General features: G+C 37.0%; 1 protein-coding gene, 1 long non-coding RNA gene and 1 pseudogene across 5 annotated transcripts; 1 reads left to right on the forward strand and 2 right to left on the reverse strand.

Annotated features, from left to right (window-relative positions):
• On the reverse strand, positions 328–2,111 carry LOC104780326. Of its 2 annotated transcripts, none has more exons than XR_766702.2 (5): positions 1,834–2,111; positions 1,595–1,750; positions 1,227–1,486; positions 704–961; positions 328–625 (listed from the first exon to the last, which is right to left on the reverse strand). It is a non-coding gene; the product is annotated as an uncharacterized LOC104780326 (long non-coding RNA). The 2 variants fall into 2 exon arrangements; XR_766701.2 differs by having other exon boundaries at positions 1,595–1,756.
• LOC104780327 (splicing factor U2af small subunit B) lies at positions 11,188–13,798 on the reverse strand. Of its 3 annotated transcripts, none has more exons than XM_010504826.2 (5): positions 13,476–13,798; positions 13,122–13,208; positions 12,940–13,000; positions 12,268–12,833; positions 11,188–11,467 (listed from the first exon to the last, which is right to left on the reverse strand). In XM_010504826.2, the coding sequence occupies exons 1-4, from the start codon at positions 13,710–13,712 to the stop codon at positions 12,286–12,288; spliced, it is 933 nt and encodes a 310-aa protein (XP_010503128.1). In that variant the 5' UTR covers positions 13,713–13,798; the 3' UTR covers positions 11,188–11,467; positions 12,268–12,285. The 3 variants fall into 3 exon arrangements, with proteins under 3 accessions (XP_010503128.1, XP_010503126.1, XP_010503127.1); XM_010504824.2 differs by having other exon boundaries at positions 12,940–13,021; XM_010504825.2 differs by having other exon boundaries at positions 11,188–12,163; positions 12,940–13,021.
• Positions 14,058–15,593, forward strand: LOC104780328 (annotated as a pseudogene).

Consider the following 16,967-nt stretch of genomic DNA (forward strand, 5'->3'; position numbering starts at 1 on the left):
AAGAAGAACATATGTATAGCATGGTTTGTTTGATTGGATTTTCTTAAGGTTTTATTGTTTTAGGAGCAGTGTTTTAGTTTATCGTAGAACTAAGTAATTATGGTTAGAGACCTATCTTCGTTTGACGACTCCATGTGTTTTGTTAACATAATCATCTACAACATACTCTGCTTTTATTTATCATACTAGTATTAAGCCCGTACTTCGTACGGGGGAAAAAATTTGTCAAATAATTTTATATTAAGAAAATGAAAATCAAGATAATTAATTATGTAACTTACAATAGGCTTAGATAAAAAAATCTCATATTATTGATTTCATCTTACGTAATACGTATTACATTCACTCAAAAGGGTTTTATACACCAAGTAAAACAATATGAAATTTTAATATTACTGATTTCAAACGATGCTTATTATAAATGTTGAGTGACTGCCTTGAGAATGGAGAATCTCAAACCTATTTGGAGTGATGAATTGCTCCTTCATCTTTGCACATGCACCGTCCTGATACTTGAAGAGACGTGTTGACTATGGTGTAGCTTTTGTGATTCATTTGTTTAACAGGGCTCGTCTTCAATTATTGTTTAACAATTATTATTGTTGAGTGATCTTCTTTGTGTCCTCTGTTTCAAGGGTCACTCACAAGTCACAACAATATTGTTAAAAATTTTAAATCAGAAGCCACTAATTTTTGTACTCACCAATGCAGAAGCCACAACGAAGAAGAGGCGGAGAAGTGTGGAAGTTAATCATCATCCCAATCCCAGACTCGTCGTCTTTGGAAGCCGCTCGTCAAGTAGATCATATCAATCCTTTTGATTCGCCCCGATAAAACTCGGTGTCTGCAAGGCGCGGTTCAAAATCAGGAGTTCGGCTACAATGAGATGAATAAATCCCGTGGAGCATACAAAAGCTCAGGCCCTTAAGTTTGTGACTCGAATTCCGATAATGAAACTACTCTGAAGAAAACAAATCAAATAGTAAAAATCATTAACAATTCATATGAGAATGCAAATAGATCTAAATGCAACAATGGAATGATATAGTAATAGAATTTGAACTAAAAAGGACAAAGAAACTATCACAAATCAATTCACCAATGGAGAAACTGTGAAACAGATATAAATTTTACTAATTTTAAACCAATCCTTCTATCGTTTAATCATGGAGACGCTAATCTATTTCAAGATTAAAGTGAAATGTAGAGTAGCAGAAAAAACATACCAATGAATATGTCATCCACATTTGGTTGACTTAAAATCTCTGAAAAAGGACATAAGTTGAAGCGAGATATACTTGGGATCTGATCAGCCAGCTTCACACATGTCGTATACATGAAATTAACCCCCTTGTATGGTCCCCTTGTAGTCACCAAAGTTATCTCACACTTCAAAATTCATGATATCACAACACCTTCCTTCCACCAATTCTTTTTTGGAATTTTCGAACTAATTTGTTTTTCACAGATGTTTGAATTTGATCCCCTATCAACGGAAAAATAGAAATATATGCAAAGTTAATTTTACTTTGAAAATGCTATAATGTAATGTAATACGAAGATTATAAATACAAACACAATTCTGTTCATATACCTTTGCATCCACAAGAATTGCTTCAATACCGAGAATAACCAGGTTTATCTTTTAGATAAAAATTCCATGTCCTTTATTATTAGAGCTGTGATCTTCCATTCTTTTTTCAAAGAATTTAGATTTGAGAGAGGAATATAATGCAGAGGCATCTTCAACCTGAAACTAAAGAAAAAAAGAGAATTAATATGAATTCAAGAGAAAAGTAATGGATATACATGAACAAAAGTTAAAGGATTTACCTCTAAGAGAATTATAGTTTTTAAAGGGCTTTGGATTTGTGAATTTGAAAGAGGTTTTCGTGGTTGAACGAACTGAGGATATGTGATCTGGTGGTGAATTGGTAATCGAAAATAAAAAAAGTTTTGTGGTGTTTTTTTTTTGTTTAGAGAAAGTTCAAGAGGATTTATATAGAAGATGAGATTTGTTTTAAACCACCATGAACGTGGAGCTGTTAGTGGGAGTGAAATTAGGAATGATTTTCTTAAGCAGTTGTGTTTGTCGTGTAACAGAGGAAGATGAAAAGCTTGAACGACACAAACAAAAAAGTGGAGATAAACGTGAACGTGTTCTGATTCTTTTGATTAGGCTTATATTGGTTAAATGGACTTCTTTGTGGGCTAGATTCAAATATACCCAAATAAAAAAACCATTTATTCTATTGTAAGTTTTTTTTATAGAGGATTTTTATATACCAGAATGTTTGCTTTTTTTGTTATTTCGATTTAAAAAAATCTGATGTGGCTAATTTTGATTAGATATGTGACTTGTGCTTTATAGGATAAAGGATATGAAGATTTTGACAAGTATTTCATGTTTTGAGATTCTACGAGGCAAAGGCGCTTCATCTTTATGTCTGAAATATATGCTCTTGTATAATGTTAATATGTTTGTATGTGTTTGGTCTATATGCTTGAGGTTTTTGCTCTTCTTCAGTTTGTAACCATACGTTGTTACAGGTTCGGGGGCATGACATGTCTGATAATGAGTGGCTTAATTAATTTGTAGGTATACCGACTTCAGGTTCAGGAGGATTGAAGAGTGTTGAGTTTGATTTAGTCTTTGGTCAATTGCAGAGTATGAATAAGCTCCGTCTGTTTCGGAGTCAATTAGTTGTCCTAGTTTGTAGCTCTGTTTTTTGTTAGTTCCTGCAATTTCTCTTTCACGTTTTGTAAGAGGACTGAGTCTTCATCTTTAGGCTATTTAAAGCCAAGCAACTATGATAATAAAGTATCGAAGCATTTCAGCTTTTGTGTGTATATTCTCTGAGATCAACAAATTTGGTATCAGAGCTTAATTAAGAGATAAGGGAAACACGAGTGAAAGAGAGGAAAACACGGGTGAGAGGATTCAATGGGTGAATCGAGTAACTTTGCGCAGCCGAGCATACCCAGGTTCGATGGAGACTATGATCACTGGAGTCTCCTCATGGAGAATCTCTTGAAATCAAAGGAGTACTTTGGAGTGGTGAAAGATGGAGTCTCCGAACCGGCCAATGAAGAAACATTGTCAGAAGCACAGAAAAAGCTTCTTGCTGAGGCAAGACTAAAGGATCTCAAAGCAAAGAATTATCTCTTCAGTTCGATCGATAAATCAATTCTCAAAACGATCACCCTGAAGGAGACCTCTAAGCAGCTTTGGGATTCAATGAAGACAAAGTATCAAGGGAACTCAAGAGTGAAGCGGGCACAGCTGCAAACGTTGAGAAGAAACTTTGAGCTGTTGGAGATGAAGAATGGAGAATCCATCTCTGATTATATCGCAAGAGTGATGGTGGTGGCCAACGATATGAGGAATTGTGGAGACGACATGCAAGATGTCAAGATCGTGGAGAAGATATTGCGTACATTAACTGAGAACTTCAATTACATTGTGTGTTCGATTGAGGAATCGAAAGACATTGATAATCTCTCAGTTGATGCATTGCAGAGCTCGGTAGTGGTGCACGAGCAGAAGATGAGAAAACCAAGTCTTGGAGGAGAAGAACAGGTGCTGAAAGTTAGCTATGAAGATCGAAGTGGTAGAGGCAGAGGAAGAGGAATGGGACAAGGAAGAGGAAGAGGTAGAGGAAGATTCTTCAACAAAGGAACAGTAGAGTGTTTCAAGTGTCACAAACTTGGACACTTTCAATACGAATGTCCAGGCTGGGAAGGTAAAGCAAACTATGCCGAAGTAGATGGTGAAGAAGATGTGTTGCTGATGGCATTTACAGGAGGCCATGTAGAAAAGGAGGGAGTTTGGTTCCTTGATTCGGGGTGTAGCAATCACATGTGCGGAGATAAGTCATGGTTCTCCATGCTTGATGAAGAATTTTGCCATACGGTGAAATTGGGAGACAACTCATCACTGCTAGTCATGGGAAAAGGAAGTGTGAGCCTACGTGTTGATGGAAGGTCACACACAATCACCGATGTGTATCTTGTTCCTGGTTTAACTAGCAATCTCATCAGCATTGGACAACTCCTTGAGAAAGGGTGTGATGTTCTGATGCAATCTGGGGTATGTAAGCTTTATCATCCTGACTTGGGTCTAGTCATGCAGTCAAGGATGACGACAAACAAGCTGTTCAAGATTGTGGCAACAAAGAATGTGTTGAATGTCGTGTCAGAGTGCCTGCAAACCACATCAGTGAATGAGATTCAGCTTTGGCATCGCAGGTACGGACATCTCAACTACAAGGGGTTGAGAACGTTGAAGTATCATAACATGGTGAAAGGTATACCATATCTAAAGACAACAGTGGAGGTTGCAAAGTGTGTTAGCTGTTTGGTGGGTAAACAACATCGGGAAAGTATTCCAAAGAAGAGCATGTGGCGTTCGTCACAGAGACTGCAACTGATACATTCAGACTTGTGTGGTCCAATCTCCCCAGCATCAAACAGTGATAAGAAATACATCCTTACCTTTATCGATGATTACAGAAGAAAGGTTTGGATTTATTTCTTATCTAACAAATCAGAGACTTTTGTCTTGTTTACAAGATTTAAAAGTCAGGTGGAGAGAGAGACTGGGGAGACACTAGTGTGTCTTAGAACAGACAGAGGAGGAGAGTTCATGTCAAATGAATTCAAACTGTATTGCGAAGAGACGGGGATAAGCAGACAACTCACAACTGCTTTCACACCACAGCAGAACGGAGTGGCGGAGCGTAAAAACCAAACAATTATGAATATGGTGCGGTGTATTCTCAATGATAAAGAAGTCCCAAAAAGGTTTTGGTCAGAAGCAGCAAGATGGGCTGTACATGTATTAAACCGAAGTCCAACCACTGTCTTGAAGGAAAAGACACCAGAAGAGATGTGGAGTGGAGTAAAACCAACGGTGGATTACTTCAGAGTGTTCGGTTGTCTCGCACATGCTCATGTTCCAGAACAGAGGAGGACGAAGTTGGATGACAAGAGCACAACGTGTGTACTAATCGGAGTGAGCAATGAATCTAAAGGGTATCGACTATACAATCCTCTCACAGAAAAAGTCGTAACCAGTAGGGATGTTATTTTTGAGGAAGAAAAGGGCTGGGATTAGGATAAAACTGTTGGAGAAACAAAAGCATATGAGCTGATTTGGGAAGATTGCGAGTCTGCTACGGAGCATGAAGTAGAAGAAGTCACTCATGAGTCTCCACCTCCCTCACCACAAGTTGCAGATTTAAGACCAGCAAACACATCTCAGAATCAGGCGCCTTTGAATCCAAGAATTCGAAAACCACCATCTTACTTACAAGACTATGCTACTGGTGAAGAGATATCTGAAGAAGACGATGAAGAAGAGACTACAAATTTTGTCATGTTTGTTTCGACTGATGATCCATCTACCTTCGATGAAGCCAGACGAGAAGAAAAGTGGATTAAAGCAATGGAGGCTGAGCTGGAATCAATCGAAAAGAATGCGACGTGGTACCTCACAGAGCTACCAAAAGGGGTGAAGAAAATTGTTGTGAAGTGGGTTTATAAAACAAAGCTCAACGAGAACGGAGAGGTAGACAAGTACAAGGCCAGGCTCGTAGCCAAGGGCTATGCACAAAAACATGGCGTGGACTACAATGAAGTATTTGCCCCAGTAGCTCGATGGGATACGATACGCATGATCCTAGCCTTGGCTGCGCAAGAAGGATGGTGTGTTTATCAATTGGATGTAAAGAGTGCATTCTTACACGGTGAACTCTCGGAAGATGTCTACGTGGAACAACCAGAAGGATATATAAAAAGAGGAGAGGAGCATAAAGTTTACAAGCTCACAAAGGCACTCTACGGCTTGAAGCAGGCACCCCACGCCTGGTACAGCAGAATTGAGGCATACTTCAGCAAAGAAGGATTCCAAAGGTGCGAGTATGAACACACACTATTCATAAAAGGTGGAGAAGGTAACCAGATTCTCATTGTGTCTTTATATGTGGATGATTTGATCTTTACGGGGAATGATGAAGCTATGCTTGAAGAGTTTAAATCATCCATGAAGGAAGAATTTGATATGACTGATTTGGGAAGGATGAAATATTTTTTGGGAGTTGAGGTGATCCAAAATGCAGAGGGAATCTTCATTCATCAGAAGAAATATGCTGGAGAGATTTTGGAAAGGTTTAACTTATTGTGTGGGAATGAAGTTAAGAATCCAATTGTGCCAGGCACAAGACTCTCAAAGGAAGGAGACAGAATTAAGGTGGATCCGACCTTGTATAAACAGCTGATCGGGAGCTTAATGTATATCACAACAACAAGGCCAGATTTAATGTATGTGGTGTGTCTATTGAGCAGATATATGGCGGATCCTACCAATCAACACATGCAGTCGGCAAAGAGAGTGCTAAGGTATTTAAAAGGCACTTTGAATTTTGGTGTGTTTTACAAAAGAGGGGCTGTTGGTGAACTCACTGCCTACACCGACAGTGATTATGCTGGTGATATTGATGATAGAAGAAGCACTAGTGGTTATGCGTTTCTTTTGAGTGGAGGAGCTATAGCTTGGGCGTCGAAGAAACAAATTGTGGTAACTTTGTCTACAACGGAAGCGGAGTTTGTTGCTGCGTCTTATTGCGCGTGTCAATGTGTTTGGATGAGGAGGATCTTGGAAGAGTTCGGGTTAAAACAGTCAGGGAGTACTACTATTATGTGTGACAACAGCTCAACCATTAAGTTGTCAAAAAATCCAGTCCTTCACGGTCGAAGCAAGCATATCGATGTCAGGTTTCACTTCTTGAGAGATCTTACTAAGAATGGTGTTGTTAAGCTTGTTCACTGTGGAACCAATGAGCAGATTGCAGACATCTTGACTAAGCCATTGCGTTTGGAGTTTTTTGTTCGATTAAGGGAGCAGCTTGGAGTGTGCGAGATGATAAACTGAATGTCACCGTGTTCAGTTTAGGAGAGGCATTGTTGAGTTTGATTTGGTCTTTGGTCAATTGCAGAGTATGAATAAGCTCCGTCTGTTTCGGAGTCAATTAGTTGTCCTAGTTTGTAGCTCTGTTTTTTGTTAGTTCCTGCAATTTCTCTTTCACGTTTTGTAAGAGGACTGAGTCTTCATCTTTAGGCTATTTAAAGCCAAGCAACTATGATAATAAAGTATCGAAGCATTTCAGCTTTTGTGTGTGTATTCTCTGAGATCAACAAAGAGATGATTTCAGTCATGACATACGTGTTGGCTTTGTAAGTATATACTCGTTTCGCACATCTTAGTTTGAACAACATCTAATTCCGGCAACGGAGACTGAAGAGATGATTCACCACTGGAAAACTTAAAGCTACACTCATCTTCACTAGAGATAACACTTCTTCATGGGAGAAAAACTATAGTAGCAAAGAGTCGCCTATGTGACAGTTGATTTGACAAATCAGTATTTGCGTTCGCTTTCATGCGATCAACTCTCCAATAATAGTAAGAAGTATCGTTTCAATGTACTTTTGAAACAAGTTTTGGATTCGAAAGGCAAAACCAAACCTGGTGCCAAACTCATAGCAATATTTGCCTGTAAAAAAATCATCACTGAACGATTCAACCCTAAGAAAACCCTAAAACCCAGATTGGAACCTTCATCTCCAAGCAATTTAATTAAACTAGAGATTCTTCATAGCATTAATTACAACAGTACTTGAGAAGAAAGAAAAACTTATAAAAAAAAAAACCATAAAAGACTATAACCCTTACAATCTAAAGGTAATAACCATATATAGATTGGAATCTTCATCTTCAAGCAATCTAATCTTGAGATTCTTTTACGTTTCTGAACTTGGCGAATCGAAAAACCAAGAGAAGAAGACTCGGAGGAAAAAACTGATAGCAATAAAATCCCCCTTACGAATCCGAACAGGTTCATGAGGTATAAGCAGAGCCGTGCCTATGTAGGCAAAAAAGAAACTTTGGCCTACGGCCTTCAATTTTTGTTTCTAATCATATAAGCTTAACTTGAGAAACATAATGCTTTTAAATTAATAGAACCACAGAGTTTTTACTAGAAAGAAAGACAAGAAACAAATTATAACTTAAAGCTAAAATCAAAATAACAAATTAGGATAAAAATCTTATTTATTTATTATTCCTAATGTCAAACTTAAGCGTGTTTTTGTTTCTTCATTGTTTTTGCAATCCTCTAGCACAATTAACTTCTTTGATATCATTATATTTTGCTATTTGTGTTATATTTTATAACTAATATTTTAGTTTTTGACTCTACTCTTTTGAAAAGGTGATATTAGTTACCATTAATTTTTTGTTTTTTTTATATAAGTTAAAATGTTTTTTTCTTACCGCCTCTCGCCTCCATGACCCTCGGCACGGCTCTGGTATAAGGCCAGAGTCAAGAAACCATATATCATAGCTAACTCTTTGTCATTTATAATCCAGGGAATACTTCCAGCTTGATACATAGCTGCATCACCAGAGCTAGAATCCCCATCGCCGCACGAAAATTTGCTTTCGAGAACTCAGAAGTTTCCGAAATCGATGAACTTAGATTCTCTCCATGTCATCCTCAGAAGAAAAACCAGCGTTGCAATGACGAGAAAGTTTTTAACAAAAAAAATAAAAATAATAACGAGAACGTTGAATATGATCGAGAATTTGTTGAAAGCTGCGTCCAAAGCTATCCATCTGCGAGTCAATCCCACTTGCTTCATCTTGTACGTTGTTCAACAGATGAGAAATCTTGAAGAAGATATTGATTTTGGAGATGAACAATTTTTTGACAAACCCTTATCCAAAAATCTGGCGAAGTTTTGTGGTTTTATCGTTGCTTTTTTTTTGTTGACCTGGTTTGACCTGGATAAATCTCAAAATTAATATTTAACTAGATATTAACCCGCGGAAAATTGGGAACTTTTTGTTTGATGAAATTTTTTAATAATTTGTTTTGTTATTATGTTATTAATAAAGATTTGTGATTAAAAATTTGGTTTACTTATATTAAAATATTTATATTTTAAAAATGTTTATTGAAAACCTGTCAATAAAACATTTGCATATAATGAACTTTAGATTTTATTCAATACCTGTCAATAAAACATTTGCATATAATGAACTTTAGATTTTATTCGATTAGATTTTTAAAATCTTAGCTGTTAAATTTTTTTTTAAGTACGAATTAGTTTTGGTTCTAATAGATTTTTTTTTTACTTTTCTAAAATTTATTTTATTTTATGTGTCCCCAATTTTCGTTTTTAATTAATTATATCTATTTAATTAATTAATTAATTTTAATTAAGTTTTTCTAATGATAATTGAATGTAATTTTTTACACAACGTAAGTTTTATATTTATACTTCCCAATTAATATAGTAGGATATCCCAACCTAATTCTACATGAACTGCAATATACTTACTACCAATATAAGGTTTCCATTTCCCATTTGTTAATGTTTCAAAAAGAAAATTAAGTCTTGATTTATACTCTTTTTTCTCCACAGCCGCCGAATCTCACTTCTCAGTTCTCATAAGTATAAGGTAGAATTAGGCTTAAATTATAGTTAAGACTCGAGACCAGGCTGGATCAAGTTTGTGCGGTCTCGAATTATATCCTTTGGGGCAGTTAATTTAATTATTTGACAAATCAGTACTAGTTTTCTTTTTCTTCAAGTGATCAAACTCTCTTATAACTAGTAAAATATATATAGGGGAAATTGGAAATAGTGGATTTTTAAACAAAAAGTTTGTCCATGTTATGAATTTTAGTTTAAACAAGTTTTAGAATCAGACGCATCTCTAAGAGAAGTTCAAAATCTACAGAGACACACAATATTATACTTTATATGAATTCAAATGAACACAAGAGAAGAGAGAAGAAGCTTTGAGTGTGTTAAAACACAATCTCCTCAATCATAGTTTCAGCATCGTCCAACAACGTGTACTCCAGACGCGTTAGAGCATCTTCGGAATCTCAAGAGTTCCATGAAGATGATAGACTCTTCTTTTATCGTACGATCGGCCAATCGCAGAGTAAGTGTCTCGAGAACTCTTGAATTCTCGAGAAATGCCTTATTAGCTCCATTTATACATTAAATTTTCACATAGATCTTTCACTATGAAATTAAGAATCAGAGATACCCAGTCTTCTGATAAAAACCTAAATCTTAATTATGTGTTCATATTGAAAGTGAACCGTATTTTCGAAACTCTAGCTTTTAATATTTTAAATTTTATAAATTATAAATTTCACAATTTATTACAGCTCACAGATTCAAGGGATGATTTTGGGAAAACGTCATATTTCTCTATCAGAACTATTGTATCGTATCAGATGGAGCCCAAACTTTAACCTCGTCTTAAATATCCACACACAAATTCCTCTCAACCTATATGTCCATGCATCAAAAGCTCTATCTAATTCTCCTCAAATTCAAAGTTCTCATCCAATTAGCCACAACCATTGGTATACAGTTTACCAAACAACCATTAACCATCAATATACAATACTAAACCGATATTAAATCAATTACAAGAATAAACCAGATTTCAGACCAAACCAAATCAATTTCTCTTCTCTGAAATAAATGAACAGACTAATTAACGCTAGCTAGTTTCAATTAGGTTTAAAATGAAAGTGGTTCACAATTAGCTCAGCTGGTTAGAGCAAATGACTGAAAGAGAACCTCTCATATCCATAATCAGTCTCTGAAAGAAGTTCAAGTACTACACATAGATACATACTAATTAATGTTGGAGGATGCATTATCAATGTTGACCTTTATCATTTCCATCATGTTGGATTTTGAACATAGCAATTTTTGCAATCATATATTTTTGAATGGTGTTGTTTGCGTTTCATTAGTCAGTTTTACAACATCTTCCCTCTTCTCTACATAGTTGCTCGGTGGTTCATGGTCACATCCCTTCACTCTCTCTCTCTTTCCTCCTCCCCTCGATGGACCTAATTTTTTTTTCTTGGTAGGAAGATGGACCTAGTTTCTTGACAAGTCCACATAACAGAGATCTCCTAATGGGATTGCTCACCTAAAATCTATCATTAAGAAATTAATGTGCTATATCCACGAATTGGCAGTAAACTATCCACAATTATATTTAGTAATTATCTTGTTTGTTAATTAATGGGTAAAATGAAGAGACTGGTTTATGGATTCACAATCCATTGTTAAACAGAACCAAACAAATCGAGTTGAAAACATCTTAACCAAACCGTAAGATCCACTTAGACAAATCACACTAAACTTCCAAATCCAAAAGTATAGAATAATATCCATACAGAGCCAAGAAGAACTAAGTCTGAAAATTAAAAACACAAACGGAAAATAAATCTTCAAGCCACCATGAATCCAAGAGTCCTAGAATCTGCAAATCTTTTCAAACACAAATCTTCAAGCCACCATGAATCCAAGAGTCCTAGAATCTGCAAATCTTTTCAAACACAAATCTTCAAGCCACCATTAGAACCTGTAAAACAAATTCCGCAGATTGTTAACAAACCTTTTCGCACCTATCATTCCTACAAGGCCAAACCTGAACCTGCAAAAATCTTCACAAATCGTAAGCACACAAAAGCAAAGCCAGAGAAATGGGACAAAAAATAAGAGTTGGAGATAAGATGACCAGAACCAGTACAGAGAGATATGGTTGTATTCGCTTAATTCCCAACTTGCACTTGTCATATTGCCCTGACTGTAACAAACAAAATTCTATATGCACTACATATATGCACCCAAACAACGCAAACACACACACAATGATACAACACTATGAGTAACAAACAAGGTTATACCCAAACTAAGCATGGACACAATGATTATTAGTGAAGTATGACGAACCCACAAAAACAAAGGGGAAAAACGGACTAGCTCAGAAAACTTCTTTCTTTGTAAATAGAGAAATGAGCCTATCAGAAACTTGCAGCACTAAGATAGTTGATTTGATGAAAACAATCAGGAAAACTGACAATGGTTTCGCAAGAGCAAAACATAAATTTAGGGTGGTTCACATCATTGCAGGGCAAGCAAAGAAGCATATGCAAGGACTACTATGACTACCAACATGCATGACTTGCACAGAAAAAGTTGTCAGCACTAAACCAATCATCAATTGAAACTAAGCAAACTATACAATTTTAATCACAGTTTCTGACCCTGCACAAACCTGCACAGCGGAAAATGGGCTGTGACCTACATTTTTGTTGAATACCTAACTGAATCTACCTCTAAGGATTGACGAGACATATGGGAAAGAAAATTTGAACTGACCAGATATAATTGGTGGTATCAATAGCCTTCTTGTTGAAAGGACGGCTCCTGATGATAATCTTCCTTCTTCATGTACCCATCGCTGCAATTGTCATTTGCCCTGTTATTTGCACATTCTTGCTCTCCTTTCTCCCTGTTCCATTGCTCAATCCTGGCACGTCTTTCCTCACTCCCTTCCCTAACAGGACTCCTCTGTCTCCTTCCACCAGGACTTCTACTTCTGCTCCTACTCCTCCGTCCTCTTCTGTGGCGAGGACTCTTGCTCCTGTATCTTCTGCTCCTGCTACGGCTTTCACTATCATCATCAGCCTCATGCCTTCTACTGCGGCTATGCCTTTCATGAGAGCGATCTTCATGACTACGATGCCTGTAAGGGCTCCTACTTCTGCTATGGCTATGCCTGTTTTTGTATCTTCCATATAACTGCCTCCTCAATCCACTGCTAATGCTTTTCAGGTGCATAAAATTGCAGTATCCACCACGTTTGCAAGTCTCTTCCTCGTACTGTCGACAAGTAGCTTCACGGAAGTCGGTGACAGGGGAGAAGTCAACAATGATCGGACGACCTGCGTTTCCAAATATTTCAGTAAAGTAAGACTAACGTACAAGCCTGAAAAAATCAAGTAAACTTCTGAAACACAAGATAGATAAAAGAATGAAGTGGTAAACAACCTGCATAGAATCTTCCTTGAAGATTACGAAGCGCTTTTCCTGCTTGCTCCTCTTCTCGAAACTGCACATACACATTACCAACCTACACAAGAAGATTGATGTACAATTATCATTAACGTCCAGGAAAGAAACAAATGAGAGAATGCTTTGGCACTTTGCTAGTATCCCAAAAACAAACTTACCAAGTGGTCAGAGATATTGTCACAGATGTTCAGACTCTCAATCTCACCATATTTGTTCAGCTCCTCAAACAGATCCTCATAAAATTCCTGCAAATTCACAATTAACATACTGAATCAAAACCAGATAACGTGAATCAAATTTACACATCCAAAATCATTCACCAGAATAGCAAGTGAATACAACAAGATCGCTGACAAAAACTCAAAGCATACTTCAACAATATATTCAAAATCCCTAATAAGACCACTCAATTCGCAATAAAAAATCTAAAAAATTCAAAATCCAATAACCTTAAATTGCATCAATTATTCCCAAATTTCAATCTCCTGGAGAAAATAAAAAGTGTTACAAACCTCGAAGTGTTGCTGCATCTTACGCGGTTCGATAGGGTTACCATAGACATCAACACCAGGAGTGATCATATCGGGGCGTTGATACATGTTCGAAAGGAGAAGAGTAGGGCTGATGCTAGGCTTGGTGTGGAGGCGCGAGCATCGATCACCGTGACGGCAAGCGCCGATTTTAAAGTAGAAAGGACAATTCACTCGATCCTTCTCCGTTCCGAATATAGACGCTAAGTGCTCCGCCATCTTTCAAATAGCTTTACTTTGTGAAGAACACGAAACCCTTCTTTCTTCGTCTTCTTCCTCGAATCTTATAAATTAGGGTTGCATTGGCTTAATTTTTTTGAGTTATCTTTATATTAATTTGAGTTATCTTTATATTAATTTTTTTGTACCCCTTCCGCCCTTCCTTTTTAACTTATTTCCAAACCAACCACAAATGTTAAATTGGACCGCAAATAGTAAATGGGCCGAAGCTCATAAGTGAGGAAAACTAGCGAGTGATTCGTGCCACTCAAGTTATATATTAGGGTTTTCGTTGGTAGTCTTCAAGCTTTGATACTTTTGGTTGTGAGGAGTCAATCCTTTTCAATGGGGAATGAAAAGTTCATGTGGGTGATTAAGAATTTCTCATCTTTGCAATCTAGTTCATTTGTTCTGATGAATTTGTGATTGGTGGCTGCAAATGGTAAGAAGAAGACCACTTTGTTAATATCTAATGTTTTTTTTCTTCTGGTTAGTACAGATTTATGAGAACATCCTCGATCGTTTTTTATGGTATTTTTGGTTGCAGGTGTCTCATTGTCTTTCCTCAGGGAATTCTCATTCATAAGTATTTGTCTCTGTATCTAAAGGTAGCTGATTTTGAAACTTTGCCTTTCGGATGGAGAAGACACACAAGATTTAGCCTAACTGCTGTAAATCAACTCTCCGGTAAACTCTCCGCACGAGTAGGTGAGTTATATAAGGCTTTGGACTAAAGAAAGTTCGTATTTTTTTTTTTTTTTTTAATTATATTTCTGTTTTGTGTTTGTTTTTGAGTTAAACTGACTTATATCTTTTTTTGGTCTACAGAAACAGAACAATGGTTTGATAAAAATCGTCCTCTCGGTGGGAATCCAGAAAGCCTTCTTCTTACCAAACTTAATGCCAAAGAAGGTGGATTTCTTGTGAATGATGAAGTCAAGATTATTGCGGAGGTTGATGTTCTTGAAGTTATTGGAAAATTAGATGTTTCAGAGGAATCTCAAGAGGTAAACCAACCTCTGAAAAGGATCAGGCTAAATGGTTATGGTGGTGGTGCGGTGTCTAGTCATTCTTCATCATCAGTAGATGTCAATGGGTTTCAAGTTCTTCCTTCACAGGTAACTTGTTCACAAAGAATTCACAACTTCTTTTTACATGCGTTTTGTTTGATAGGAACTTATTTGATTAATTACTTTATTACGTAACTATCAGTTTCAAACTCATGAGATTTATCATCTCCTTCTTTGTTGTTACTGTTTTGAATTTATCATTGGAACACATATTAATACAGAGAAAATGTTGGGAAAAAAAATAGTATCTTTAAAGTATACCATTCAGTTTATGGATGTGTATATAGAACTATACATATGAGTTTATGCGTTTTTCATCCTTTTTTTACAACTGCAGGTGGAATCTGTGAAACTTATATTTGAAAAACACCCGGACATAGCATTAGAGGTCCGAGTAAAGAACCAAAATATGAGGACATCATGCATAAATCTCCTCCTCAATATAATCGAGACGTTGTGCCAGTCACTTCAAGACTTTTCCTTTGATGACTTAAGCCAAGCAGAGAAAGCATTAACATATCTGAAAGATTCGGGCTTTAAGGTTGATTGGTTGGAGCGTAAACTGGAGGAAGTAAAGGAAAAGAAGATGGAAGAGCAGTTTGGTAAGACTCGGATGCAAGAGTTAGAGGAAGAGCTCAAGGTCTTTAAGAAGAAGTGCTCAGAGATAGAAGCTCTACTGGAGAAAGAGAAGGAAGAACTAAAGAACTTGAAGCTAAAGTGCTCAGAAACAGAAGCTCTGCTGGGAAAAGAGAAGACAAAGATGTTGGCCGCCTCCAAAGCTGCTCCTCTAATGTTGGATGATGTTGTCTGATGACTTAGGTTCTGCTAGGTGTTATGTTCGTTTGAATCAATGTTTTAAAATTAACACGGGGAGCTAGAGAGACCTCTGTTGGAAATTACTACTATATTTTGTAAAGAGGTAATCTCTTTGTTAAGAGGACTCGCTAGGTCTAGGATTAGGATTTTGTTAGTTTGTTTCTTTCGTGACTATGTAAACGGATTAATCGCCGGCAAAGCTTAAACTACTAAGTGTACTTTTCATTGTTCAGTTATAATCTTAGCTTATTAAGCGAATCAAAGCTTATGTTTGGTCTTAAACCGAGTTTATTTCTATGTGGTTTAAATTCATCAAGGAAAACTATAATCCCCTCCGCAGAAAAAGGCCGTTCGAAGCTGTTTTTAAGCTCGACTCGTAGAGCCATTTTTAGGTTGTTTGATCATTTATTGGTAAATTTCTTCCCTAATGTCTCATAGCTCGTAATGTGATTATAGGGAAAGTAGCTTCTTGCATAACAGTCAACTGTCTCATCGGTTATGGTGGTAATGGATACTGATCGAATCCGTTAAGAGTACTTTAGCATATAGAGTAACTCTCAATCAAACAGAGTCAGTCACTTACAAAGAAGATAAAATACTGGATAGCATCCTAATAACAGTTCAAACAGTACTCTGATGTTGCCTTGATGTGCTCTCGATTACTCAAACTGCAATTTCAAGGATACATATATAAAAACAAAAGAAAACAAACACACTCCAGTGTTGAACCATACAAAGAGAAATTGTGAAAATCCTTACTGTTAGCTTTTTTGAGTAATAGATTTTTTTACTGGTAACTACACTAGTCTAATTTACCAAAAGAATAAACAACCAAACCTGTCAAGTCACACAAGTCTACAAGTACCTGACCCTTGTCTTTTGCAAATGACACAATCCTTGAGTTTTTTTACACACATGTCACTGTTGTTGATCTCTAATGTTCTGTCTCCAATAGTGAAGAAGCGCTGTTGCAGAATTGCAGATCTCTTTGTGTTTTGTGAGACTCTCAAGCATTAGCATGCTCCGCCTTGTTTCAGTAGCAGTTGAGCTGATGGGGAAATCCATGAGTAAAGAGAGAGTATCTACGCAGATTCATGCCTTTGCTTTAGCCGCAAGAAGTCCCTTTGCGTTGGCCACATCAGTTGATTTCCTAGCCATATCAAACAGCTCCAACATCTCCGTTGAGTTCTTCTTCACGGCTGCACTGTATTTTGTCGTTGGAGATTTAATGAGAAATCGTCGAGATGAGGAAATAGCCGTTGTTTGTATCTTGATAGCTTGGGAAGGAAATGGTGTATCCTGGGAAGTCTCTTGTTCACTTGGAGTGATGTGACCGCCGGACGCGGTCGTCTACCGAGTCGCACGGACG

This window comes from Camelina sativa, chromosome 4 (assembly GCF_000633955.1).
Source record: "Camelina sativa cultivar DH55 chromosome 4, Cs, whole genome shotgun sequence".
Taxonomy (NCBI): Eukaryota; Viridiplantae; Streptophyta; class Magnoliopsida; order Brassicales; family Brassicaceae; genus Camelina; species Camelina sativa.